The sequence below is a fragment of the Delphinus delphis genome, chromosome X, assembly GCF_949987515.2.
Source record: "Delphinus delphis chromosome X, mDelDel1.2, whole genome shotgun sequence".
In the NCBI taxonomy this organism is placed as follows: Eukaryota; Metazoa; Chordata; class Mammalia; order Artiodactyla; family Delphinidae; genus Delphinus; species Delphinus delphis.
This window is the reverse complement of record NC_082704.1, coordinates 108230914-108258590: the sequence shown is the minus strand read 5'-3', so window position 1 is coordinate 108258590 and position 27677 is coordinate 108230914. Positions and strand designations below refer to the sequence as shown.

At 33.0% G+C, this 27677-nt stretch overlaps 1 protein-coding gene across 8 annotated transcripts in view; it reads left to right on the top strand.

The window, feature by feature from the left end:
* The window catches only part of CNKSR2 (connector enhancer of kinase suppressor of Ras 2), a 258494-nt gene that overhangs the window by 116685 nt on the left and 114132 nt on the right, over nt 1-27677 (top strand). For 5 of the 8 annotated variants that reach the window (XM_060001666.1, XM_060001663.1, XM_060001662.1 and 2 more), the window contains 3 exons: nt 2645-2704; nt 6412-6480; nt 22126-22272. In XM_060001666.1, coding sequence (XP_059857649.1) covers nt 2645-2704; nt 6412-6480; nt 22126-22272 — 276 coding nt within the window. The remainder of the gene's footprint in view (nt 1-2644; nt 2705-6411; nt 6481-22125; nt 22273-27677) is intronic. The other 3 variants (XM_060001667.1, XM_060001665.1, XM_060001664.1) reach the window with 1 other exon arrangement.

Here is a 27677-nt window from a genome sequence, read left to right as displayed (position 1 = left end):
TGATTAGTTTGAAACTGATCCAAGCAACTTGTTTCTTCTCTTACTTTCTTTTGGTTCCTGACTTTTGGCCATTTTTCTCATTAGTGCTACCAGAGGGAGATAAAAAAGCTGAAGAAGTCAGTCTTGATTATTAAAAGCAGTTACAACTAATGGTTTATTGAGGTTAGAAATGAAAATACTGCGTAAAACAAAATATCTTCAGTCTTTGTGGCATTTTAAAGATGTGCTTTATTTCTATTTTATTGCTCATAGCTATGAAGTTGCTAGAACTGAACTCTATACATAGCTCTATCCTTCTTTACTTAAGCATTTAAAAAATATTTTTGTTCATCTGAAAAAAATTAGCTTTAGTATAAATTACATAACATTTAATTATATATAAATAATGATGAAATCCTCTTCCTATAACTAATAGATACTTGCTTTATCTTACAATTGCCATTTTGAAAGTTCCTGGTATGTGCAGTAATTACATAGGAATTTTATTTCATTAGTCATAACTAGATTATCTTCATGAGTTCTTATGATCCCAATGAATATAATGACTTTTCTAAACATTTATCTTAGGAGACTAGACTTTCTCTATGACCCAATCATTTAAGAAATTATATAGAGCTCTTGTCCAACACCTTAATTCATAATCAGTAATGCACAGTGTTGAAAGAAGTGTGGAGAATAATATAATAAGCTTTTGCTTATAATTGTCAGAAGAGATGGGTGATTTAAATAAATTTGTAAAATATCAAACCCAGTTACTCTTTATAACCGCTTTGCACGTAGTATACGTGTGCTAGAGAGGTCTTAGTCTTTTTAGAATAGATGTTAAACAGTGAATGTTTGACTCAATATCTAGTTTCCAAATATTATGTTCTAATAAGAAAAGTGAAGGTGTACAACGCTCTTGTTAATAAATCTGTAAATTAGGAGCCTCATGGTAGAGAGTGTGGTTAGGAGTCAGATTGCCTGGGCTTGAAACCTGGCTTCACCTCCTTTGGCAGACTCCTCAGTTTCCTTATTTCTGAAACAGAGATAATGACAGTTTGTACCACACAGGCTATTGTGAAATAAATGTCAAACACTTAAAACAGTCCTTAGCACAATAGAATTCACAGATAAATTAACATCTTTTAAATTACATTCATTTTGTTTCACATCAGAGATCCGGGCTTAGCCATTTTTCTAATTGGTACCAACATCTTAGACATATGACATTACTAAAATGACTTTTCAGAATTAAAACCTACTCAATGACTTCTTAATAGTTCCATGCCATGAACTTAGTGATTCTTGTTTTTATTTGTTACTTATTTTCAGTGAAAACACATGTATATTCAGGTATAGAAATATATAATTGACATAAAGTTATAGGAAATTAACATAGTAATTGTCTACTTCATATAATTGTTAAAACATATGCTTTTTCTGAAATGATTGTTGTTAGTTATTAAGTCCCTTATGTTTCAGACTTCAACTTTATTAAAATTAGTACTTTTTAATTTTTGAAGTCAATATTTTGAGATGCAAAGCACTTTTGACGTAAAACTCAGTTAATTTTTACCCGAAGAGAATTTAAAGTAACAGAATCGTCCTTAGACAGGAAAAAAGTCCATTCACAGAATCATCCATTTTTTTTCTGATTTACTTAAGTGAAAATATTTCAATATTTAAAATGTGAATACTTTCTTGTGATATTTTTTCTTTTAAGGTTCTGTCACTATGCATAATTTAAAGCTTTCATTTGCTCTTAAAGCTTGCACAATTTGAAGGTTTCTGGATAATCTTTAAACTTTAATGAAGCTTTCTCTAAAGTCGCTTTATTTAAATGGAAATGGACTCTCACCTTCTTTGTTGGGAGGAGGGGTTGCCACACATTACCCCCGAATTATTTTTTTTAATTTTTGTTTAGAATTAAAAAAAATTTTGTGGGGGCCACACTGTGAGGCTTGTAGGATCTTAGTTCCCCGACCAGGGATCAAGCCCGTGCCCTCAGCAGTGAGCACAGAGCCCTAACCACTGGACCGCCAGGGAATTCCACCTCTTAATGATTGATATAGAGATGATTGGATGTAATTATTAAAACTTCATCAATAAGAAATTAAGGCAGAAAATGTAGGATACCACAAAAGAGGGACGGAAAAAAAATTTTACATAAACAATATTTTATCATTCTTCTGTCTCCAGTAGTTCTGTATTGGCTCTGGAGAAACCTACTTTTTATTTTGTAATATGAATCAAGTATAATAAGCTAATAACATCCCAATATTTGAATTTCCCATTGTAACTTTTATTTTGCCACAGAACATGTAGTATGGATTTTGAGGGGAGTGAGGTGTGTTCTTCCTTCAGGATATTGAATTACCATGCTGCATTTTGTAAGTTTCATAGGCAATTAATTCACTTTTCAAGAAATCATTTGATTATGCTGAGTACAGGCTTCTTCAGGCAAACTTTAGAAGCCAGAACATTCAAAGAGGAATTTCTTACCAGTTTAAAGACAGCCTTATTGGATCATGGATTCATCCCTGGGGCAATGGCAATTCTAATTTGATAGGGCTTTTTTTTTTTTTTTTTGTAAATGAGGTTATAATATACTTGAAAATATTTCAGTTGCTTCACTTATTTTTCTATGCTGTCTTTTTCTTAGGGTATGTATATTAAATCAACATATGATGGCCTCCATGTAATTACTGGAACTACAGAAAATGTAAGTATTCTAACATTTCATATTTTGGTGTGTGTTTTTCCTTTTATTGTTAAACAACTTATGTAACTCACATAATTGAGGTTGACTTCTGAGGACATGACAGATTAGGGTATAAAATTAAAAAGACATATTTAGTTAGTAAGTGCTTTTTTGGGGAGAATTTCAGTCATTTTAGTTAGTTTAGAATAGCTGTTTACCTGAAGTAAATCGGATGTTTTTTGTTCACAGCCAGAGATTTGTCTTTGTTAAGTATTTTCTGATTCGTGACAAGTTATTGTGACATCTAAAAGAATCCACTTCCATCTGTCACACAGTTTAGTTTTATTAGGAAACTTACCTCATGTAAGAAAGAAACATCAGATAAGTCAGGCTTTCTGAATACTTGAAGTATAATTAAACTTAATTCAGTGGAGGGGCAGCATGGTATAGATCAGTGTGTTTTCACAGTGAGGTCCGTCCCTGGACCAGAAGCATCAGCTTCCCTTGGGAATGCCCCACCCCAAACCCACTGAATTAGCTCTGGAGACCAGCCTGTTTCTTAATAAGAGATTCTGTTTTAACAGGTGGTTCTGAGACATGCTCCAGTTTGAGAACCACTGCAAGCAGTGGGTCAGAGTCCCTAGGCCTAGGCCCTACACCCAATTTTGCATTTTAATGGCAGTGTAATATTTGGCAAGTCATTTACCCTATCATTGCTTTAATTTCCTCAACTGTAAATTGGAAATAATATATCAAATAATATATCATCTGCACTATATACCTCACTAGGTTGTTGTGAAAATCAAATAAGCTAATAAATATGAAATACTATGCTATAAAGAAAGAGCTACAGAAATGTGAAGTGATTGTGTTGGACATTAACACGATCAGTGTAATAGATTTGAATTGCATAGTAAGTCATTTTTTCTGCATTTGGTTGTCCCAGATTTCCATCCCACTCTCTTAAGCAGGTTCTGAGCTTTGAAATTTTTTCTTTTAGAAATTCTGACAAGTTGCATGTTTATACCATGTTCCTTCAAAGAAGGCTGAGGTGGAATTAGTTAATCTCAAGTTATTATTGTTCTCAACATTTTACCAGCATTTTCTTTTAAAAAAGACAACATTCTTTTCACCTGATTCACCTATTACTTTAATCATTTATTGATTTTTTTCCCCCTCCGCTTCACTTAGTTTCTTGTGAATGGTGAAACATAATATACATTGCAGTTGGATTGTTTTACTGGCTTCACATTGATATTAAATAAGAGAGTTATATGGGATCAAGAATATCAGTTATATGCATATTGTCAACTATTTAAAATTTTTAAATGCAGTGAGATGCTGCATAAACTATGCTCTTGTCGCTGATTGATCATTCTCATTGGTGTGTACATTCCCCTGATACTTTGTTTATTCATTTGTTCATTTAACAAACCTCTGCCTCATGTCTGCTGTGTTCCAGGCTTAGGACTAGGTATTGAAACAATTTTTAAGTTAAAGTAGCTTGCTGCCCCTAAGGAGTAAAAGTAGGGGTTTATCTGTGTAAACAGGTAGTGAAATTTGCATAGATAGACAACGGAAAAAATAGTAAATATTGCCAAGTGAAATCAGGGAAGGAATCACAGAAATGGTCATTTTGAACTAACTGTATCTTGAAGAATTGATAGGAACATATCTCTGTATGTTGTATGGAGTCTGTAAAAAAAACTTGAGCGCTATATGCATTGCTTATATTACTCAGTAATATTTGATAAATGGATGAGTGACCAAAGAAAGATTAATTCTATGAGTAGTTCAGATATAAACCATATATTAAGAGTTATCATTTAATTCTTCTTTCTTGAAAATATTTTATTATTTTTGGTACCCTCAGTCATTTATCATTAGATCTGTGTTGAGTCTTAGTAAAGCTGCTCACTAAGTGGGTAAGTTATTTTGCTTTGCTGTGCCCTAGTTTCTTAGTTTTCTCCTATGTAAAATGAGGGGTTTGAATAAAATAGCTCTTTTAACACTGAAAGTCTATAGTTTGTATGAATTACTTCCTTTTTTACTCATCTGTGCAAAAAGTTGTTTCAGTTTCTTTGAATTTTATGTACCAACTATCATTTTCTTTTACATCATGACTTAGAGCCATTAGCTTGATTTTTTTTTTCATACTGTCCTTTTGAAAGATCAATTGTGAGCCAAAAGCACAGGAACTGACTCTATAGTTACAGCTCGGTTTAGGAACTTTTCAGAAATGTTACATGGTACTTGTTTGATTTGGTAGTTGCTGTAAAATAAATACTTGTTTTTTCTTGTTATGACACTATTCTTAGAGTTGGGTTCACATCCTGGATGAACTACCCTCTTAATTGTATGTGTTACCCTCTTAATTGTATGCTTTGAACTACCCTCTTAATTGTATGTGTTATTACTTCAGTAACTGGAATTCCCTGAGATACCATCTAATCTCGGTTTCCAGCCTCTAGCAAATAATTTTATTGGGAATTTTTTAATTCGTTAACTTGATTGTTTTAAGACTTATTTATTTTGGAAATAATTGGAAATTGGAAATGAATAAAAACTAAAGGAACTGGAAATCACTTTTAAAGAAAATCCTATTCCAGTGTCTCAAAAGTAGCATTTTACTATGCAGATTGCATCACCATATCATTCTTCTTTACCTTTCAGTAGATACAAATGAGTAATATTACAGTATTTATAGTTGTGTTTGATAACTTAACACACATATGAATACACGAATATATTTTTTCATAAAAACACATTTTCTGTATATTCAAAAGTCCATATGCATATTATCATTAAAACGTCTAAAATATGCATAATCAATAATCGATAGTCACTAGAGGGAAAATAAAGAATAGAATTTTAAATTCATTATCCATACCTACAATATTATAAAATTTCTGTCTTAAATCTCATTTTAGTTTCCTAAAGACTTCATAAAACTTGTCAACATTAGCTTACCAAAGTTGTTTTTTGCTTGTTTTTGTTTTTAATGTCTTTGGGGAGTAAAGGAAAAAAATGATAAAATTGTTACATCCTGTAGAAATGCTGGCATTTTAGTTTATTTAATGTGATTTTATTTGCCTATACGTTACAGTGTATGAAACATAAGAAATAGGGTTCTCTTGTAGTTAGATACTTAGAGAGAGAATATTATATAATATAACTTTTAACTAGTGGCAATCCATCTTTTAATTTGCTTTTCTCATTTATTCAGGATTGATGGTATTAATGATGAAATAAATTAGCAATTTCATCATTAGTTGACAAAGCTTTGATGCTGATCATAAGCATGTACTTGAAAATACTTGTTTGCTGATGTTAATGTGAATTATTTGTATTAAATGAAAAAGATCAATGTTTAAAAGATAATGTTTTAACATATATATTTTTGAACCAGTTGCCCAATAGAGCCTGAGAGGGTTGTCTGTTTAAAGTGTGCAGTTATCATTTTCCCTTAATGCTGTCAGAAACATACTGGTCTTTTACAACATAAATACCTATATATTGTTTTACATTCCTGCTTTCTGTCATTAGTTATACATAGAATACAAATAGTATATCAAATATTAGTAACCATTTTTGCTAGTTTATTTTCTTGAAGATTATAATTAACTCTTGATCTAATTTAAAAGGGTGAACTTACTGTAGTGTTTCCATAGAGGAGAAATGACTGATAAAATTTATGCTCTTTATCATTTCCTTTATGTTAAATTTAGTCACCTGCAGATCGGTGCAAGAAAATCCATGCTGGTGATGAAGTGATTCAAGTTAATCATCAGACTGTGGTATGTATAATTACCTTACAAGTCAGTGGGAGACACTAATATAAAGATTGCCTAAAGCTTTGAAAGAATACCAGTGGAATGAAAGGCCTGTTTGTGTACAAAATAATTGAATAGCCTTTTTAAAAATAACTGACTATTTTTCTTAATTATCTGAAGAAATGTAAGGCATAGTTTTAAACGAACATGAGGAAATATTGGTGGTGGCTGAGTTTAGATGTACATTTCTATATGGACAGGTGCAGGATAATATAACCCTATGAACTGGGGTGATCATTTTGGAATAGAAATTAAAGTGACAGTGCATACAAATTCAACCTTTTCTTGATATAACTTTTAAGTTTCATTTTATAAATTACCAAATTACCTAGTAGATATGTTTTGTGACAGCATACATTCATTCATCTACTTTAACATTGATTTGTTCATTAAAGTGTCTGGCAGATTGGTTTATTTTAATGTCAGTTTTTAAATTTTAAATTGGAATAGCTGAATTGGCTTTTCATTTCCCAAAAGAGGACTATAGTTTAAGTTTTAAAACTATTGGCACTTAACTAAATAAGTTCATAAAATTTTTTTGCTCTATGAACCTCACAACTCCCTTTCTAGCTAAGAATGACAATGGCATTCTGTGCCTATGGTAGATTTTCAAGGGCAATTTTTCTTAATCTTAGATTGAGAAAATGAACATCATCTGATTTTCACTTTGGACTATTTTCTGTCTCAGTTGATCTATCTCTGCCAAAATAAAGTATAAAGTTTTTTTAAAAATGAAGTTAAAATTTAAATAATCTGATTATTGATTAATAATCCTCATTTTAAAAGAAAGTGGGGTTTTTTTCCTGGTAAATATTCTGCTTATGGCTCACTAACTCTTCAGAGTGAGTAATTATTTCCTGTTGTACCTTTAAACTAAATTTGGTTTTGCATGTTCTAGTCCTAGAAGAAAGGCTGTATTTTGGGGGTAAGAAGACTCATGTGTAAAGTCTGATCTTTCTTGGTGATTCTGATATTAAGGCAGATGCTATTTCAATTTTGGTTTTGAATAAACTGAGAAGTTTGTCATATTTTGGAGAGGCTCCTGAACACTGATAATTAAAGTTCTGATGTTTCTTCAATGAGTTCATTATCTAAGTGAATAAAAGTTAATGAAAGTTTGGAAAATTAAACGTGTGGGTGTAAAGTTAATACTAATTATTGTTAGTTAATACTAATTAATGGAGACTATTGGTAATCGACAGAGCCTGTCTACACTATGACAATTTTGATGATAAGTTCTCATTACTAGAAACTATACAAAGCGATTGTCTTGAGTAAAGTTTCTTGTCCCCTAGGATGAGGATTTTGGGCAGTGGGATAAAGCAGCTGCTTCTTCTAATGTTCATGCTGCCTCCATTTCTACAATGTGACCTTAACAAATATGACATCTGTTGGATAGTTGGACCTATTTCCAGTTGGTCAATTCTAAGAGGATAGAGATTAGTCTCTAATGAAAAATTGTTAAAATGATACTCTTTGTGGAGCAAAGATTCTCATGTCTATTGTGTATGAAAGTCTTTAAAAGACTTCAAGTGAACTAATAAAATCTCTATGGATTGGTGATATTTATATACTGTGAGAATGTGTCAACACATCTTTGCATCACAGGAATATTCTAAAATATTAAAAACTACACAGAATGATGGTTGGGAGAACTTGCTTTCAGTTTTTGCTCTGAAACTGACTTACGGTTTTAAGTGAGTCATGGTAACTATTTAACTTTATCTTTTTAATGATAATAAACATAGCCAGCACTTACTGTGTTCTTACAGTGTGCCAAGCATCGTGTTAAGTAGTTTACATATTTTATGTCATTTACTCCTCACAATAATCCTATGAAGAAGGTGTAAGTGGAGATTGAATGAGCTCAAAGCTCACTGACTACAAGGCCCATGCTCTTACTTCAGTTTTATTATACTCCCTCCCCAAAGTCAAATTATAAAATTATCAAACAAAAGGGGAGGAATTCTAATAATCCTGTAAGTAAACCCCAGGATTCAGGGAGAGATTACATGGAGCCAAGGGTAGAGAAGAAGAGAGGAAGTGAGAATTTACGTAACTGGGGTAGGTTCAGCTGAACTGAAATTAGAAGTGGGGTTGAAATTTCACTTGACTGCCACTTCTTCACTCACTCCTTTCCTTCAGATAGACAAGATATGTAAAACACAATGCCAGGCACACATTAGGAGTTCAACAGAAACTAACTTTCCAACCTCCCTTCCTCCCTTTTACCTACTACAACAGTTGGGCCAATTGGAGCCCAGTTCCTTGACAGACTGCTACTACAACCTACAAATTGATTTTGGATGATAATAGAGACATTCTCTGTCAGGAAATTATGTTGAATTCCATGAAAGTAGCCTTCCTTAATAATGTGATCAATTACCAGATTGTCTTCTTTGTGTTCAAGTAGAGGCATAGTTGTGCAAGAATGGTACCTTTCGTTAAATGCACCCTACTCTGTCCTCTTTTTCTTGCTATTGCCTGCATTGTGGTCTGTGCAGTGCTTTTAACTTCTTACCAGACAATATACAGAGGTGGAGAAATGGACATTATCTGAGTTTTATTACTACAAAAGGTTTGCTAAGTTGTTAAATTAGCTGAAACAAGTATAAGTTACTTGCAGTCTGCAATTACCCCTTCTGTCCCTGCGTTCATAACCAGGGACATTAGGGGTTGGTTATGATATAATAATTACATTAAAGTATGGCCTAATACATTTGAAATACATATTTAATGATATTTTAATCCAGTAATTAACTGACCTGGATAGTGAGATTTTGCCAATATTATTCTATACCAATTTAGATTCAATAATGAAAAGAGTAATGTTCAGTTTTATATTTTGAATGTTATTAGCCCAGTTAGTAGTTTTCTGTAATTCTAAAATTTCCTACTGCTACAGATAGTAATGTACAATATAAAATTTGATAACTTTTCTTATTATAAAATACCTAAAAAAGCAATATGAAATTTTTCCCTAAGAGTCTGAGAAAGTTAAATAATCACAGATGAATTCAAATACTATTTTTTGAAATTGCTAGTATGGTATATCTTCAAGATGTCCAATTAGATGTGTGTGTTTGTGTGTTTCTAGTTTGCTCATTTTTTTTAAAAGTACATTTTCTTATTTGAAATGAAACTGGAAGTTTTATGTCCTTTATCACGTTGCTATATTCTTTATTATAAGTGGCTTTTAAGCTTTTCTAATCAACCTACTTCTGTGGCTGAGAAACTGTGGCTGCCAGGTAGGAAGAAGAAAAAATCATGAACATCCAAGCAAAGCAGACTGAGTCCTATTGCATGTCTTCCCTGCCAGTGAAGATCCAACTCCTCAAAGGCTGCTGGAATCTCCCAAGATTTTTTCCACTTCATCTGCCACTACATTCCTCTCTGGGAGATACCTCGGCATAGTTTGAACCAACAGCTCTGCCCTCATGATGCACTTTTAACACTTTTTTTTTTTTAGCTGATGAGACTACTTATAGTTATTAAATCTATCTGGGCATATTCCTAATGAATCTGTTAAAATTTCATGTCAATGCTGTTTTTGGTGTGTAAGTGTTATAAAGATTCTATCCATACTAAAAACAGATATTTTCTTCTTAGGAATATCAGTTGAAAAGAGTGGGGTATGTGATGGTTGAATCCAGCATTTGGAAAATTTTCCTTTTATTTTGTGTATATACTAAAACATATTCACTATTATTTTGGAAGGTCTTCTGGAACCTGGTGACTACATTATGGCAAGAAATGGTTCAATAGATGGGGCTATAAATCCTACTGGGAAATAACTGGGTTGGGATAGTCAAGAAGAATATAGACTACAACAAATAGGGTGTTAGACATTGATCAGTGAGAGATGGAAGATGAACACTGTAAACTAGTGTGTTTTGTTACCCCCAAATGGTAAATGGTTGCTGAACAAGAATGCAGGTGATGGCAGAGGGGGTGGGGAGAAGGGAACAAGTTAAAGGACTATTGAGTTATCTCAAAAGGTCATTCTAACTTCATTTATGTAACTCTCAATGGCATCTCCCTTATTCTCTCTTATTCTCACTCTAGTCTCTCATTTTTTACTCTTTCTTCACCCTCTTGTTCCTTCAACCCCAGAACAACAGGCAAGTATTGTTTGAAAGGGAAACCAACGTAATCAGAATGGATGGAGAGTGTGGTGACCCATTAAAACCCAGCTCTCCCTTTCCCTCCCTCTCACCCTACCGCCCTGCCCCTGGACTTCAGCAGGAAGGAAGGAGTGGCTCATTGAGTGGAATCAGTACCACAGTATTGGCTAACACTGATGTGCTTTTTCTCTCTCTTTTTTAATTTGTTTAATTGTTGTCTTTATTTTTTTAGGTTTTTCTTCTAATTCAGTTTTCTTCTCCTTTCCTTTACCATCCTCATCTCTTCTCACTTGACTATTTCTCCTCCATTCTTCACCTCTTTCACGTTTTTTTTAAAATTCTTGCCTATTTTCTTCTGTTCTCCTTTCTCAAAAGAGAAAGTATTTATCTTATAATTCCTTATAACCAAAATATTGAAAACTGAGACCTCAAATGGCAGTATTTGCGGTGCACCTCCTTTCTTATTCCTGTAAACACAAGATGTTGCTGGAATACAGAGATTAAATATGTTAGCATGGTGTTTAACATATTGCTTAATAAATGGTTATGATAATATCCTAAAATAACTCTGTTAGGATTCTAAGAAATTGGTATTCTAAAACAGAGCACATGAATTGTTCTCTTTTGGAAGGGAGAAATATCATGAAGAGACACTTAACAAAAATTGAAAGAAATAATGCATCATAGTTTTCAGTTACTCATAGTAATATTTTATTTCAGGTTCTACCTTATGTAGTATGTCATTTATGAGATGGTGGTAGATTTTTTTTCTTTTATTTTACCTTGAATATCATGGATTTGATGAGATGTGTGGAAATTGGTTTTGAATTGCCACATATTGATATGTCATATATTTTATTTTCCCTAGAGAAATCAATTCATTACTTTATTATCCAGTATATTTTATGATTTTTCTGTCATCAAACTAAAATTATCTTAAGTCTTTATATAAAGGAGATAAGTTGTATGATACCTTAATATTGGTAACTTCCTGTGAACCAATTTATTTTTTCTGCAGATCTCTGCATCCTGATTTCTTTCTTATTTATGCAGTTCTTACTAGCTTCACCAGGAAAAGACTAATTGGTTTTAAACATGATTAACGCTAATTTATTTTTATTATTAGAAACATCTTTCAGTGTCAACGTACAGTTAATATGGTTTAGTTATTTTACATGGAATTTTAGAAGGTTTCCATATTAAGTGATTATTTTGTATGTTTCAAATGTATCTGTTGGCTGATGTTCTTACCAACTCTGGCTTATTAAGTGGGCAACTCATTTGCATATCAGTGTCAATAACTATATCCCTTTTCCTACATCTATCAGAAAGGCAAAAGTTGGCCAGTCACAATTCCCTGATTTACTTTCTGTCTGTAGTAGGGGTGGGCCATTAGTAGATAACAGTTAACTGCCTAATGAAGATAAAAAATTATTGCATGAAAGGGAAACACATTAGAACATCATAAAGTAGGAAATTCAAGAGATAATTAAAAAGTCTCATATTCTTTTCAGGTTATTTAGCCCTAGGATTTAAATATAAGTTTCATCCACTAAATTAATATTCTGATCAGCTTGGTGGCTGAAATTTTAGGTAATGTAACCACTGATCACTTTCACATTCCCTTTCATCTTATTACTCTAATACTGGGCAATAAGGGGAATTTAAAATTGAGACAAATGGCAGAGAGAGTTCCCTGTGGCCCCATTTAGAGCTGACACTGAGTTACCTTTTTTGTCTGAGTTGTTGCATTTCTGATAAAATGATTTCTAAAGATAACTTCTATAGTGAAAGTATTTATAACCATTATGGAAGTTCTTAAACTAAAACGTTTTATTAATAAAGATGTAGAATGCTGTTTATTTAGCTTTATAAATGCATATATACACATTCTTTGGTTTTGTTTTGATAAATATAGTCATCTATTGCAATATTTGCTAGTATTTTCAAATACACATATCTGTTAAATGTCTACCAGTAAATGACATTATAAAAATTATTCATAGAAAAGCTGTAGATTTTTAAACATGTTACTTTTTGAATACTAGGGCTTTGGTTCCTTTTAATTATGTTTTTCGTTTAGATTCCTAAATTAAATTTAAGCTGAATTTTTTCATAAGTATAGACTTTTTTTTATTCTTCTCAGAATTCTTATAAATAGGATCTATAGATTTTTAGATAACAATGCTTTGTTTCATCCCTTAGCTTTGGTGACTAAGACTTTTTATTTTAAAATACACGTATTTCCAATGTCTTTGCAAGGAGAACAGAAATGAAACATAGGAAGGAATGGCTGAAATGTAATAATTTCCATACATATGCAAATACAAAATGGTGTTAAAATTTAACCTATGCAAATATGTTTATAAAAATTTTAGTTAAAAACCTGTATTATTGTGGTTCTTTTAAAATAGCTTACTGATTTTGGGGGGAATGAGGTTCTGTGATATGACCAAAGATTCATCCCCACAGTCTTTCACTGTGATGTGATTTTCTTCCTTCTCCATGTCTCCCTAGCAGAGTCTCTCAGACTCACTCAATTTTATGTTTTGGAGAAGTTAAAGAATACCATGAATGATAATGAAATAAAAATAAAATGAGCTTCAATTTAGTTTTCTATAGCATATACGAATGTAAACCATGAAGCCCCCCAAATAAAATTTTGCTCTTCAGAGGCCAAAATATTACCAAATAGTGTACTGAGCTGGAAGAAGGGGGTTCAAGATTCTAAACTATACCCATAGTTTTTAAATCAGCTTGCCACAGAAGCAGAGATACCAGTAATACAAAGGCTGCAGTTAATATAAGTGTTAGGTAACAGGAGATAATGCAAGTAATAGGTTATGGAAATGTATCACCTTTGGTGAAAACATTGTGGGTGATTTGTAGAACTTAATGGAAAAAATTATGATTCTTATTTTCTTCCTCCCATGAACTTTCTCATGAGCCAATCAAGAAATTCTGATTTAACCCTCAGAACTTCTTGGTTACAGAGAAGGACTCCTGGAAGATGGTGTACAATAGGTGAGAAACAAAGTACTAGCTTCTTGTAGTCTCCAAGTTGGCTTTCTCTCTTGGACTCCCTGTCCATCTTCAGAAGTGAGAAACTGTGTTCTCTATGCTTTCTCTTTAAATATAACACACAGACACAGACACACACACACACACACACACACACATTATATATGTGACTGTCTGTGAAACGCACATGAAAATATTAACTACCAAAACATATGTGTAAATTCAAATTGTGAGCAGCTCAACACGGTCCAACTTTTACAGTAAAATTAAGCCACATAAAAAACAAATGCTTTGATGTATGCAGTCTTATTTCACTGGACAAGTGCCTTTTAAAGTTAAGGAGACTGTGAGGTGAAGAGTGGCTCAGTGAATAAAGACATAAAATTGTGGAGTTTTTCCTCTAATGAAAATAAAACTTTTTAATTCCCATATTCCTTCTTTTCGAATGTTTGTTCCTTTCATGTTCTCCCAAGATTGTCTCTTCTAATCACGTTTGTAAAAAATATCAGTACTAAGGTTTTATTTAAAATAGATAACACCTTGGGTCATTTCTGAATACTCTGAAATACCTATTTAAATTACTCCATGTTGCAATTTAAGGTCACTTTTTTTTTTGCATTTAGTTACTTAACCAAATGCATACCTTTCAGCTTATATTTCTTTATATTTGAACCGTAGGTAATTCTCTGTTTCTATTCAGTAAATGAATGATTGTGGAAGAGCAAAATTAGGATATCTCCAAATATACTATAGTTTAATATTGTAAGACTTTATCATTAGTATTATGTGAAAAAAATAAATTTAGGTGAAGGTGAAGTTTGTAGATTGGTACTCAAATTTAGTAGTTCTAGGATCTTTGAAAGATATTGTGTATCAAAATTCATTACTTCTGAAATGTTTTAAAATGTTTTAGTAATGCAGGGGAACAGATCACTATGATAAATATCTCAGCACCAAAAAATTTGGCAGAAACAGTGTCATTAGTCTCAGGGTGATGTGTTGTATATTGGATTAAGTCTCTTCAGTGCTTTTAAAAAGAGAAGAACGTTTGGGTATAGTGTGACATATCATCAGACATTCATATAGGCACACTTCAAGTCTCTGAAATTTCCTTTGTGAAGAGGTATCATTTATACATTACAAACTGTTAGTAAGAGCCAGTGTATACACAGGAGCATGTGTAATTGTTAATGAATGGATCTGTTACTTTGTCTTCTGAAGGATAATAACTTTGAAAATCTTTTAAGAATGTCCTATCTTCCTGCTTGTATGTGTAGAGATGTTTTCTTGTAACTCCAAATACAGTTGTGACAAAGGTAAAGGTCTAAATTGATAGGCTTACATTCTTACCTTTGTTTTTTAACTTTGCCTACTTGGGACCATAGAGTAGAGATTCTTTTCGTATGTTGGTCAAATAATTCACCAGCTATTGTTTCAAAATCAGATAGGCTAGAGAAAGTCCTAAAGGGGTCAGAGACAACTTCTTCCCTCTATGTACAAAGAGGAAAGGAAGAGTATCACCTCTTCAGCACCAACCCCAAAGTCTTTTGTGCATCTAATCTGGGCAACCCATTGTCCAAGGACCTGCCCACTTATGTTGTGTTAACCCAAGAACCCCTGGTATCCTCTTCAGCCTGATCAAAGCAATTACAAGCCCCATCTACAAGAAAGCAGAGCCTCTGGCTTTTAACTCTTGGGATACCTTAAAAACTGTCTTGGACAATTTTAATCCTATTTGTGTTGTATATAAAATGCATTTCAATGTCCAGGTTGGGGATTACATTTAACTAGTAAGACTTGCCATTGTTTAGGGACACTGACTTTTGCTACCTGGACAATCAGGAAGGTAATATTAGTAGTTCGGCGTATGTGAAAAGCAGGTCATCTTTAATAATAAGGCATATTTTGTGTAAGATGTATAAGTGGGTTTTTAAAGTTCATTCCAATCCATGAACTTAATGTGAATGAAATATTCTCTTAAAATATTGAGAAAGAGAAACTTGGACTATGTACAACCACTACAAAATATTTTTCTAAAAGAAAACTTTCCTAACAGTGTTTATAAAATAATAAAGCAGAATCTTTCTATGACAAATAGCAACTATATCCACGGTTATATTCCTTGTCATAAATCACTATGACTTTAGGTCTGAAGTATCCAGGATATAAATACTGGTTTCTTTTCAAATGTTCATTTATAAGAAAGTTTATTTGGTAATTTGAGGGAAACAATGTCTATTATAGCTTTAGTATCAAGTATATTACATTTAGAGAAAAATTTAAAACTACATCTTGGTTTTACATACAAAACTAAACTCCCTTTGGAGTTTTAAGGCACTTTATTGTCTCTGAAACATTTACATTCTCATGTCACCATATCGTTTCACTAGTTGAGTTATCAACAAACACTGATTAAGTCTCTGCCATTTGTAAGGCATTGATTGCAGGTATATCCAGACAAATAAGACTCAGTTTTTATCCTAAAAAAAAAAGCCCTCAAAAAGTTTTGTGAGGGTAGATGAAGGGGGGGTAAGGAAAAATAGGTAACTTTAATAAGAGGCAGTGCATGAAAAAAATGCCACTGGAGAGATACAAACAGTGTACCATGAGATCACATGAGGAAAATAAGGTTCTAGCTGTAAGAGGCTTTATGATGGTACTGCATTTAATAAGTGCCATTATGGATACGTAAGATTTTATAGGTGGGAGAAAAATTGCAAATAGAAGGAAGAACGCTTTTGCAAGGATATAGCTAGGGAGAAAAGCACAGTGTTCGAGGGGAACATAATACTAACTTCACCAACTCTTCCACCCATACTGAACTACCGAAAGTTGCTCAAACTGGTTTTACCTTGTCTCACGGCTTTCTTCACTCCCTCAACCTCCAGATCACCTTCACGTGTCCAATTCCTAAGAAATTCAGCTTAGACTAATAGGAAACCTTCCCTGAACCCTCAAGAATGGGTTAGATGCCCCTTTGGGAGGCTCCCATTTCACCCTGTATCCATTCTATTGACGTACTTCTCTTAATTTATTGTAAATGTTCATTGACCTGCTCATCTCTTGCCTGTTCATTATGCTTTTTTTTTTCTTTTTTTTTTTTGATACGCGGGCCTCTCACCGTTGTGGCCTCTCCCGTTGCGGAGCACAGGCTCCGGACGCGCAGGCTCAGCGGCCATGGCTCACGGGCCTAGCCGCTCTGCAGCACGTGGGATCTTCTGGGACCGGGGCACGAACCCGTGTCCCCTGCATTGACAGGCGGACTCTCAACCACTGCGCCACCAGGGAAGCCCCATTATGCTTTTTAATGAGTCACAGGTTGCACTGCAAGTACCATTGTATCCATAGTACATGGCACGTAATAAATACTTAGTGATTCTATAAGTTATAATATCTAATCTTAAAAACATATTAAAATATTCTAGACATGAGCAAGTCACTGCCTTCAAGACAGTCGTTGTCTAGTATAGCTGTTCTTAAAATGTGGTTCCCAGACCTGTAGCATCAGCATCATTTGGGAACTTGTGGGAAAAAAATGTAAATTCTAGGGCCCCACCTCAGACCTACTGGATCAAAAACTCTGGGGTTTCCAGGAGATTCTAACACACTCTGAAGTTTCAGAACCACATTAAAGAAAAATAATATGAGACAGCTATGGCCATATTGGCAAAGGACCTATTTGATGAATTGATTCTTTAGTTAGGCCTTTGGAGAGCTTTTCAAAGGTTTTGAGGGGAAGAACACTTCTATACTGTAGCAGTATTTTGGAGCTGCAAAAGATCAGAGTAGAAAGAGCCGGTAGGACTCTGTTTTAAATCTAACAGTCAGGTATCCAAGCCAGAAGTAAGGCAGTGAGAGGAAGTATTAATTGCTAGAATCTATTCTTTAGGATACATGTGGATTAAAAAGAGGGGGAACTGTCAAAGGTGACTCCATACTCAAAACTTGAGAGGATGATAGGGAACTTTTTGTTATTGCTGTTGAATGAGAACAGGGAGCTAAGTTTGGTTTTTAAAGTGTTGCATTCGTTTGAACTACCACTACTACTATGTTTGTAATCTTGGCCAAGAAAACTTAATCTCTTTTTGCTTCAGTTTCTTCACATGTAAAATGGGTTTAATTGTTTACTTCCTAGGGCTGTCATAAGAATGAAAATATAAGTGAAAGGAATTTAATATAGGTAGGAAGAATCTAGCTTAGTGAATTACTGGTGCTTGATTATTCAGTAGCTATTAGTATGGATGAACTGAACTGTTGGAAATATGTCACGAGTTCTTGATAGGGAGCAGGGATGGTTAGAAAGATTTGGGATTCATGCAGCAAGTTGTTAGTGGAAGCTCTGGGAAGAGAAGAAATTATTGTGAGAAGACAGCATGAAATATTAGGGGTAGAACACTTAGCCTAGAGGAAATACCTGCATTTATTGGTTGTAAGGAGGAAGAAAAGATGGAGGACAAGTAATCAGAGATGTGCCAGGACCACATCCTTTTACTAAAGCTCATCTGTTGTCATCTATTTGCACTTTCCTACCCATTCTGCGTATTAGAGTTGTAATGTATTGTGGTTTTGGAAGTCTAATCTAATCCTTTAGCCTGTGCAAGAATATTTAAATGTCTCTTTTGGTGTTGAGTTCACTTTTCCACAAGTCAGCCAATTCCTTTTTGGATGTCTTTGATTATTAAAATGTTTTTCTTCATATGTATCCCAAACCCATTATCTCTTAAAGTTTTGTACCTTATTTAATTCCTTCCTATGTTAGGATCCCATTAGCCTCCCTTCTTCCTTCTTTCAAAGCTCCCTGTATCTCCTTGTACAGAAAGACTTTCATTGCACCCCATGTAAAGAATACTTTACAATCATTTTTCATATTACTGTTGTATCTTCACATGGCTTTTAATTCAGGTCTATCACACTTAATACTTTAAAATCATAGCCAGAAACTCAAATGACGAAATGGAAAACTAATCTTGAAAAATGATTAACACGCATTGATATATTTTATCTATTTTGACGTGTATGTACTGTTACATTTAGCTCCGAACACGGGGCTCCCAAATTTCTTGAAGTTGTAACCTGTATACCTGCCTCATTTCATCATACCATCTACTCATGTCCCCCTATAATCTGTCAACCATAAATATCTTAATAACAGTTAAAGAGAAATAAATTTATTTCAGTAGTTCATTACACTTAATTATATGTTCGAAGATATGTGAAGGTGTCACAGAACCAGAGCTGAGAATTATTTTTCCTGGAGCTCTAAGACCATTCCATATTTGCCCTTGAATAGAACATGGTACAACCCAATAAATGGGGACAGTTGTTAAGAATAATATGCAGTAGAAAAGATAGAAAGTAATGAAGAAATGATCCAAGTCAGGGAGCTTGAGAAAGGACTAAGGAAAAAAGGATTATTCGCATGAGAGGCATGTTGTCTGGTTGCTGTTTATATGTATACAAGTACTGGGATGGGACTGATATAGCTAAAACCTACCTGTTATTAAGGAAAATGTTACACATAGGCTCGGAATTACTCAGCCAGCTTCATTCCTATTCAATAATTTCCACATGAACCTGAGTTAACACTTAAGTGAGGTATCTACTGAAATCGTTCATTGAATAAAAAAAACAACAGATAATGTAGTTCTTGACTTACTGTGCACAGTTGAATAATAATTTTGTTTTTCTTTTGATAATCATATAAAAGTATAATGCACAGAGCAGATGTCATTTCCCCATCACCACCTTTTACTGTTTTAAATAGTGTTATCTTTCTGGTTTTGTTCTTTTTTGTGGGAATTTTCCATCCATAACAAACAGTCCTACCTAGATACTTCATAAAATTCACGATTTTCTGACTGGAATATTACTATTCATACACTAGGTCCATTTATTTTATTGATTTTATTGTTTATAAAAATAACATGTTTATTGCCAAAAGTTCAGGAAATAAAAGAATAAAGAAGAAAATATATATTGTAGTCTGTACTCCCCTTTAATGTAACCATTGTTAATGGTGTTGTATAGCTTTCTGTGTTTTCTATATTTATATAAAATTTTTTTATAAAAGTAGAATTGAAGTACATTAGCTATTTTTAAACTTTTTTCTACACAATTTTTATACCCCATGCTAATGGGAATTTACATAATGTACAGTTTTTCATTGGTTTGAACAGTACTGCAACACACATGTTGCACATTTATCTCTGGGCTCTTATCCAATCATTTTCTTTTGGCAGTGAAAGTAGAATTTGGGAGTCAAAGTTAAATACTTCATATGGGTCACTTTTTAAAAGATATTGCTAATCTTATGTTAGTGAGTGTGGGAAGGCTGATGAAAAAGTAGTAGAGTTATATAATTTTCTGCCATTAAGTAACATTCAGCTATAAAATTTAAGAGTAACCGAATTATTACTTTCTCATCAAAAAACAATTTCACTTTCTCGTGGAGAAACAATTCTGGTTTTTGGAATTGTGTATTCAAAAAGAGCATAGCGAAACTGTGAAAAACCAGGATGAATCAAATTACACTGAACGTTACACTGGAAAACACCATCTAGCCCTAAAATTTTCAACTAGTCACAATGATTATGTCATACAAGAAAATGGAAAGAAATTGGTGGGTAGAAATCAATGTGTAATTCGTTGTCAAGAGTAGATAGGCTGAAAGAAGGGTACAGTCATCATATTGAGTGCTTTAGTATAGTTAGCAATTATTTGAGTAAATAAAGTAAATGATAAAAAGTGGTTATACTCTTTGTATAAACACTGTGTTTTCTCCCTCCAAACCTGGAACTCAGAAATCTGCTCGCATATTTTTTGGCGAGCAAAATGAATACTTGGATTTGAACTAACTTTGCTTTGACGCTTGGCTCATAGAAATGGCTGTAGGGATACTACGTAGCTATCAGAAGAATCAGAATCAAAGTAATGTACCTTTGGGGACATAATAATCTCCACTTATATAGAATGGGAGACATTTGACCAGTTCCATTACTGTAGCTGATCCACATTAATGTGATTTTTGAAAAAACTGGCAGCCTCTTATTCGTGGTAGGCAAGTATCATAATGATCATTTTGATTCATATCTGAGACCCCTGAGGTTTTAAGTATTATAATGTCTTGCTTCTTTTTTGTCCTAACTCTTTCTCTTCACCATCACTCAGTTCAGCTATAGTAGAGGTTATAGTTTAAATGAATGGTCACTCATATAAACTAAAGTCTCCCATTATCCTACAGTGGCTGTGGTCCAGAGTACCTCTTCATCATAGTCTCTGGGATCTGTGCTTCTTTTGATGCAAGTGCTCATTCTTTACAGTTTGAGCCTTATTTTCCAGGCAAAAACATGATGAATAATAGGCAAAGGCACCCATTCCCTTTCATTAGGTACCTAGGAAGAAACTAGATCACTGTTCAGACCATTTGCTAAGTCCTGCTTGCAATCCAGGATAAATTTTGACCCAATGTATTTGTATAAAACACCCTGGAAAATTCTAATCCATTAGTGTTGGAATAAAAGGTTATTCTCTCTTTTAAATGTGAAGTGTATTTTTTAAACCTTGGAATAATAGATATTTTTAATGTGTTTCTTTAAAGCATACTTCTAGGATTTCAGATAACTGCATAACCAGCATGTCTTAAAAGCAAAGTAACAAAAATTATTCTGTGTTCAAAAATTTAAAAGGATGATAAGTAATTTAACATGGATAACAGTAGAGCCAGGTTTCAGGACATTTATCAAGTACTTCTGTTTAATTATACAATATGTTTTGAGGTGATATTCAAATAAAATGGCTTCATTAAATTTAGCACATTATATTTTAAGTTTATAGGGTCTTTTGGAACACATTTCCAATAGCTGCTGCATTAGAGTAGCATTACCTTGTCGTTTCTTATTCTATCTTTATATCGTGGTTAAAGGTTTATTTTATTGATGCTGTCTTCCCCGCTCAGAATGTTTCCTTGGTGTGTCACTACCAGCTACTGGTAGTATAATGTCAGTCTAACTTAGGGACACTTATCTCTAAAAGATGGTGATGAGAAAGCATGTGGTGTAGTTCTTAAGCTCAGGACATTGCCAAATCCTTGTTTCAGGCATGCGGATTTTTAAATTGTTACTTGTGAACAAAGCTTGGATCTAGACCTTGTGCAGCATTAATGATGACATAATTTCTTTAAATTCTAAATTACTCCATTGGTAGGATACCATTTTAGTCTCTGCTTAGACTGGTAAATGTCCATTATGTTATCTCATAATGGTATGGACTCTAAATGCAATAACATGGTTAATCAACTCAAAAATAAAATTTCTTTCTTGAGTTTATATCTCCTGAAAATTGATAGGATGGTACACCAATTATGTGATTTTCTTTTTTTTTCTTACTAATCTTATTAAAGGGGGAGAACATTAAATCTTTGAATACTGTACCTCAATTTTATTGTAATGATTTTGCTGGTTACCAGGTGGGGTGGCAGTTGAAAAATTTGGTGAATGCACTACGAGAGGACCCGAGTGGTGTTATCTTAACTTTGAAAAAGCGACCTCAGAGCATGCTTACCTCAGCACCAGCTTTACTGAAAAATATGAGATGGAAGCCCCTTGCTCTGCAGGTAATGAAGCTTAATCATAAGTCATACACCATCATTTTAGCCATAGATTATCTCAGTAATGCTTCTTTATTGTGCCTCATCTCAGCAGCATATGGATTAATCTTGTATGCTTTTGAAAATTTGTTTATGAAATGATCTCTTCACAGCTTATCCTAATAGGCTTAATTGTGATGAAATCTCAAAGTTACTATAATTAAAACCCAAATGATAGAGAACTCTGCCTTAATTTGTAAACATTTAAAGCATAATTCCCAAAAACCACAAGTTCTTTGAAGCCAAAATGTGGATAGAAATGAAAGTGAGAGGTTTCACTTTGTGATACAATCTTCTATTTAAAAGTTTTACCCACATATAATTCTTGAGGAAACTAGATGATAGTTTATAGAATTTTTTAAAAACAGGTCATGAGATAAAAAATAGTTGTTTATAAACAGTAGGTAAAGAAACTTTTGATAGTAATTAAAATGTACCTATTACATTCTTCCTGACTGATCATTTTTCTCTTTTCTACCATGTACGGAGGCAAAAATAGGGAAATTGATGCGTTAGAATTTCTGCATTTTTCTTCAATGTGAAACATCACTCCAAAATTACTCTGGATGTCAGTAAATTACATTCATTAAGAACCAGAGGTATCTAGGAAGTTATAAAAATATTATTCTGATTGATAAAGATAAGGAAGTAATACATTTTCTTCCATTTCAGTCAGGCTATAATCTTCAAACATGTCATAGAAGAAATTCTTGTTCTTCACAAGACCTGCACTTTTAAAATAGAAGACCATCACCTTCCATAGAAGGTTAATTTTTAAAAATTAAAATTGCCCATTGAAATAGAACATTGCCTGTTGTTCAGATTAAAAAGAAAAGCAATAAATGAAAATGCCATTGTTATCACTGCTATGTAAATTGTTGTTCTATATTAGTAACTTACACCATTCTTAGATTTTTTTCCCTAAAATCCTAAATTCTTCATTACATATGAATGGCCTTATAGATTATAATGATTTCTCATTGTTTAAAACTTTCCTACTTCTTGGCCTCAAAGTTGCATTATGCTTAGTAACATAAAAACATATAAAATATACTAACATTAAGGTCTTTAAATTTTTAATGTGAATCTTTCTATTTTTCAAATATACGTAAAACTATATTTTAAAACTATATTAATATGTCCAAATGCATTTGAAATGCAGTATATGTTTATTATCAAAGATTTTTGGTGATCATTAAAGTTGAGAGATCAGTGTTTGGCTCATTAATTCGTAGATTAGCAGATCAGACCTTCCCATCACATCATTTTATTTTCTCGCTGCATTATAAGTTGCTTTGTTGTTCCACTCTGTAGTTTTCTATTGACATGTCTTCCCCAAAGATCCTTCTTCAGAGTCCGAGAGGTGGGAACCCTGAAGAAGAGACCCCTTTCAGCCATTAGGTTTCCTTCTCTATATGTGTGGTTAAATTTAACAACTTCTCTCTGGTACCTTCTGTTTCATGGTGAACACCAAAAAGACACTAGTTTCTTGTTGATCCGTGAACTCTATTTGAGGGAATATCTCTAGAAAATAAATTGGTGATTTGGTCCTCTTTTAGTTTCCTTTCCACAAGCACAAACTGGAGAATTAAGGTAATGATAATATCTAGTTAAGAATCACTTTTATAGGAAATGCTGAAATAATTGAAAGACCTGCATTTTTTTTTTTGCTACACATACATTTGGTGTGTGTATTCAAAACTAGAGAACAAAGACTTTAATTTTTTAAATTACTCTACATCATTCCTTAATTATAATTATAATAGATGTTTAAGGCACTGTTTCTAGTTTCATTCCTAAATGCCAAGAAATGTGCCTCATCAGATCACTACTTATATTTATTCCTCATTGCCTATTCAGTTACTCTGAGTATATTTGTAAATTTACTTTTTCGGAATGCTGAAATCAGAAAAAAAGAAAATCAGCATTGACATAAGTGCTTCTATGATGTATTGATGTTTTTGTAAATTTGTTATTTCAACTGAATTTAGTTCACCTAAAATGTATTGTCCAAGTTCAACGCCTTATAGATAAACAATACTATTAGTGAGGGCAGGGGAGGACCCTGCTTTCAACTTCTTTGAAAATTGACTTTTTACAGAGCAGAAGGAAGAGTATTAGTTTTGATTAAATACTTTCAAGTGGTGGTAAAACAAAGTCTTAGGAATAAGGGCACTAGATAAGTACTCTAACATACCACACCACCAGCACCAAATCTCCCTGGAATCTATTTCGAAGACCTGAAATTGTACCATTACAGAGTTCGTTTTTGATCTTAAGGCTTTGGCTTGTGCTAAAATGCAAAAAGAAACCAGAAGCATAATGGAAACTATGTGGTCAGAATTTTTAGAGGATGTATACAACCAAAGATGGACAAAACTTGAGGGTTCGCTTCCAGAAGGGGAAAAAATCAAAGAAATAGTGGGATGAGAAGGTCTTGCAGGCAGTTCTGGATTCTTTGTGACTTTGCCTGAGGCCACATATTTTTCCTAGTGGCTAAGAAAGGACCTGGGATGTGAAACATAAGTGCTTAATGTAGCAACAGTCCTCTGTGCAGACATAAGTACCATTCTTACTGTATTCCTGCTTCTGGTATGTGTATGAATACGTTGGAGCTAAAATGCCCATTAACTCACCTAAATATAAATTTTCAGTGTCCGAACCTGAGGAATTGGACGTTAGGTTATTCCTTTTTTCATAGCCTATACCAGTAGTCTACTAAGAATTATTTAAAATAGAGTTTACAAAAAGAAGCAATCTGTGGCATTTATTTAACCTCAATATGTCTATTTTATCTTTTTCTTATACAATACCAGCCTTAGCATTTTCAGATAAAATATGGCAAAGTTTGTATAATGGGGAGGTAGATGCTAATACATGCCTCTAAAAAAAAGAACAACTTCATTCTAACAAAGGAATAATTATTTTTTAAACTAATAAGGAAATAATTCGTACCTATACAACTAAAACATAACCTTATCTACCCTAAAGTAGAAGATTTTTGAGGAATATCACGTTTTAATGGAAGTTCTAGAGCGAATAGTAGCTTCTATTATTAATTAACTGCAATGATAAATTTTAATTTGGATTTTCTTTTGAAAATCATTCATGGAATTATAGCCAAATAAGCAAAAGCATGCAATTCAACTTCATGCTCACAGAGCAATTTCATTAGTACATTTCATGAAATTTGGCAGCTCTTTTGTTAAATTCCTGACTTCTCAGACATTTTGCAATAGAACTGAAAGACTTAAAGCTACTTTAGTCAAATACTACAAGCAGATTTAATCTGGACTTGAATTCTGTTGTCATCGGCACCCATTCATATATAGTAATGTTTTACCTGAGGTAGAATCTTTATTCTAAGAAAGCAAACTAGCAATTCCTTGCTTTCTGAGAACTGTTTTTAAAACATGTCCTTAGTAGCACCCTCTACTAATGTCCTGGATTTTGGTAAGCATGGTGATTGCTTATGGTCAAGTTCTTCCAATTCGATGACACAAATCCTGGGGAATTATGGATAGACCTCAGTGTATATTTTTTGATGTTTGTGGTTTTAAATTTAGTGTGCATAGGTCACCAGCTTGCATGGGTGGTGTCATTTTCTTCTTACAAGAGATGTATGGGAGAATTAGCCGGACACTGGCAAGAGTGTTGATTGAAATCATCACTGGGAATCAACAATTTTCAAAAACATTTAGGAGCCCAGCTTTTTTTTTGGTGAGAATGCATCTCAAAAATAATCACTAAAATCAATGCTGGAATTCGATATACTGATATAGGTTTCATTAAACACATTTTTAGTATAAAATGATATAAAGCTGTATCATTAGAATTGCTCCTAAACTGTTCTAATCCATAAGTCTCTTAAATCGATGTGATAGTTTCTTGTGTGGTTTTTGTGCTTTTCACTTTAAATTTTATTGCTTAGCATTACCTTGATGCCATTTTTACAGGATATTTAAATTAAATAAATTTGAGCAGAAAAAGAAATGGAAAGCAAATAGTTATAGGAGTCTATTTTGTCTTTCAACTGGTGTAATGACTGAAGAACATTAATTGATTGTTACATTTCAAATACATATAGATATGAATGGTTAAAGTCATTCTGTAAAAATAAAAAACGTAAGCAATAATAAAATTTATTTTAATATCAAAGTTATAGGTTGGGGTGACTGAAAAAAACATTGGTAGCAAAGTTTATATGTTTCTGAGAGTTTTGTTTTAAAAGCATGTTTTGAAGAGGAAGACAAGTAATATTAGATATGACACGAGAAGAAAATAAGTTTTAACTAAAAATGTAATGTGCTGACTGGGAGGCAGAAACAATTATATGTTTTACATGCTCAAATTAGTAAATAGCTGCAAGCAATTGTCACATTACATTTTTGTTCACCAGTGTTTAAGCAAATTAATTAAAGGATCTAAATCACATTTGTGTTTTTCAACCACATGCTTTCAAAATGTTAACACTGACTACAAATAATCACCTAAGATGAAAAATTATTTTTAGTTTCTTTGTTCTTTAGCTTCCTATTTCTTTAGTTAATTTCCTAAAAATGCTTACTGTAAATTGAAAAAATTCCTATTTCTTTAGTTAATTTCCTAAAAATGCTTACTGTAAATTGAAAAAATTGAAAAATTTAATTTCCTAAAAATGCTTACTGTAAATTGAAAAAATTGCAGTTTTAATGTTGCAGTATCAACTATGCCAATAAGAGTGGACAGCAATAAATACACTAATGGTAGTTTCAGTACAATGTGCAAATTTTGATGATTAATTGGAAAAAGCCATTTTGTAGTGTGACTCTAAAGTCTATATTAGTTGTACATTGGGTAACTACATACTTACTTTTAGGCCCATATATCTATTTTTAACTTATATAGATATAGCTTCCTGATCAAATATATGCTTGGAAAAAATGTTTGTTTTCTTTGTAGTCTGATAGGAAAGGGAAGGTTACATGCTTAAAAAAGAAGACTCAAATCTTTTGTATTTATAACCTTGGATTCTAGAAAAAGCTGTGAAAAAACTGAGTGCGAGAATTTTGAATACAAGTGTTTCTCTTGCTTAAGCTCTTTTCACATAATTTACTACTTAAGAAAAGCTTACCCAGGAAAAATTATGCCCAATAATTTTCCAAATTAGATCTAACATTCTTTACATGGTCAAGAAATTTACAAGTTTGTATGCAACTTCTTGCCTCCCAAAATCCAGAATACATTTTCTCTGGAGCATTTGTTTAGATGACTCAGAGTTGCTAACATAAAACAATATTTTGGTACTTGTATTGGGAATTATAATAAAAACGTGTTTGAACTGAATAAGGACTTGTGTGAATATTCTGTGCTAGAATAATGGGATATTGTGA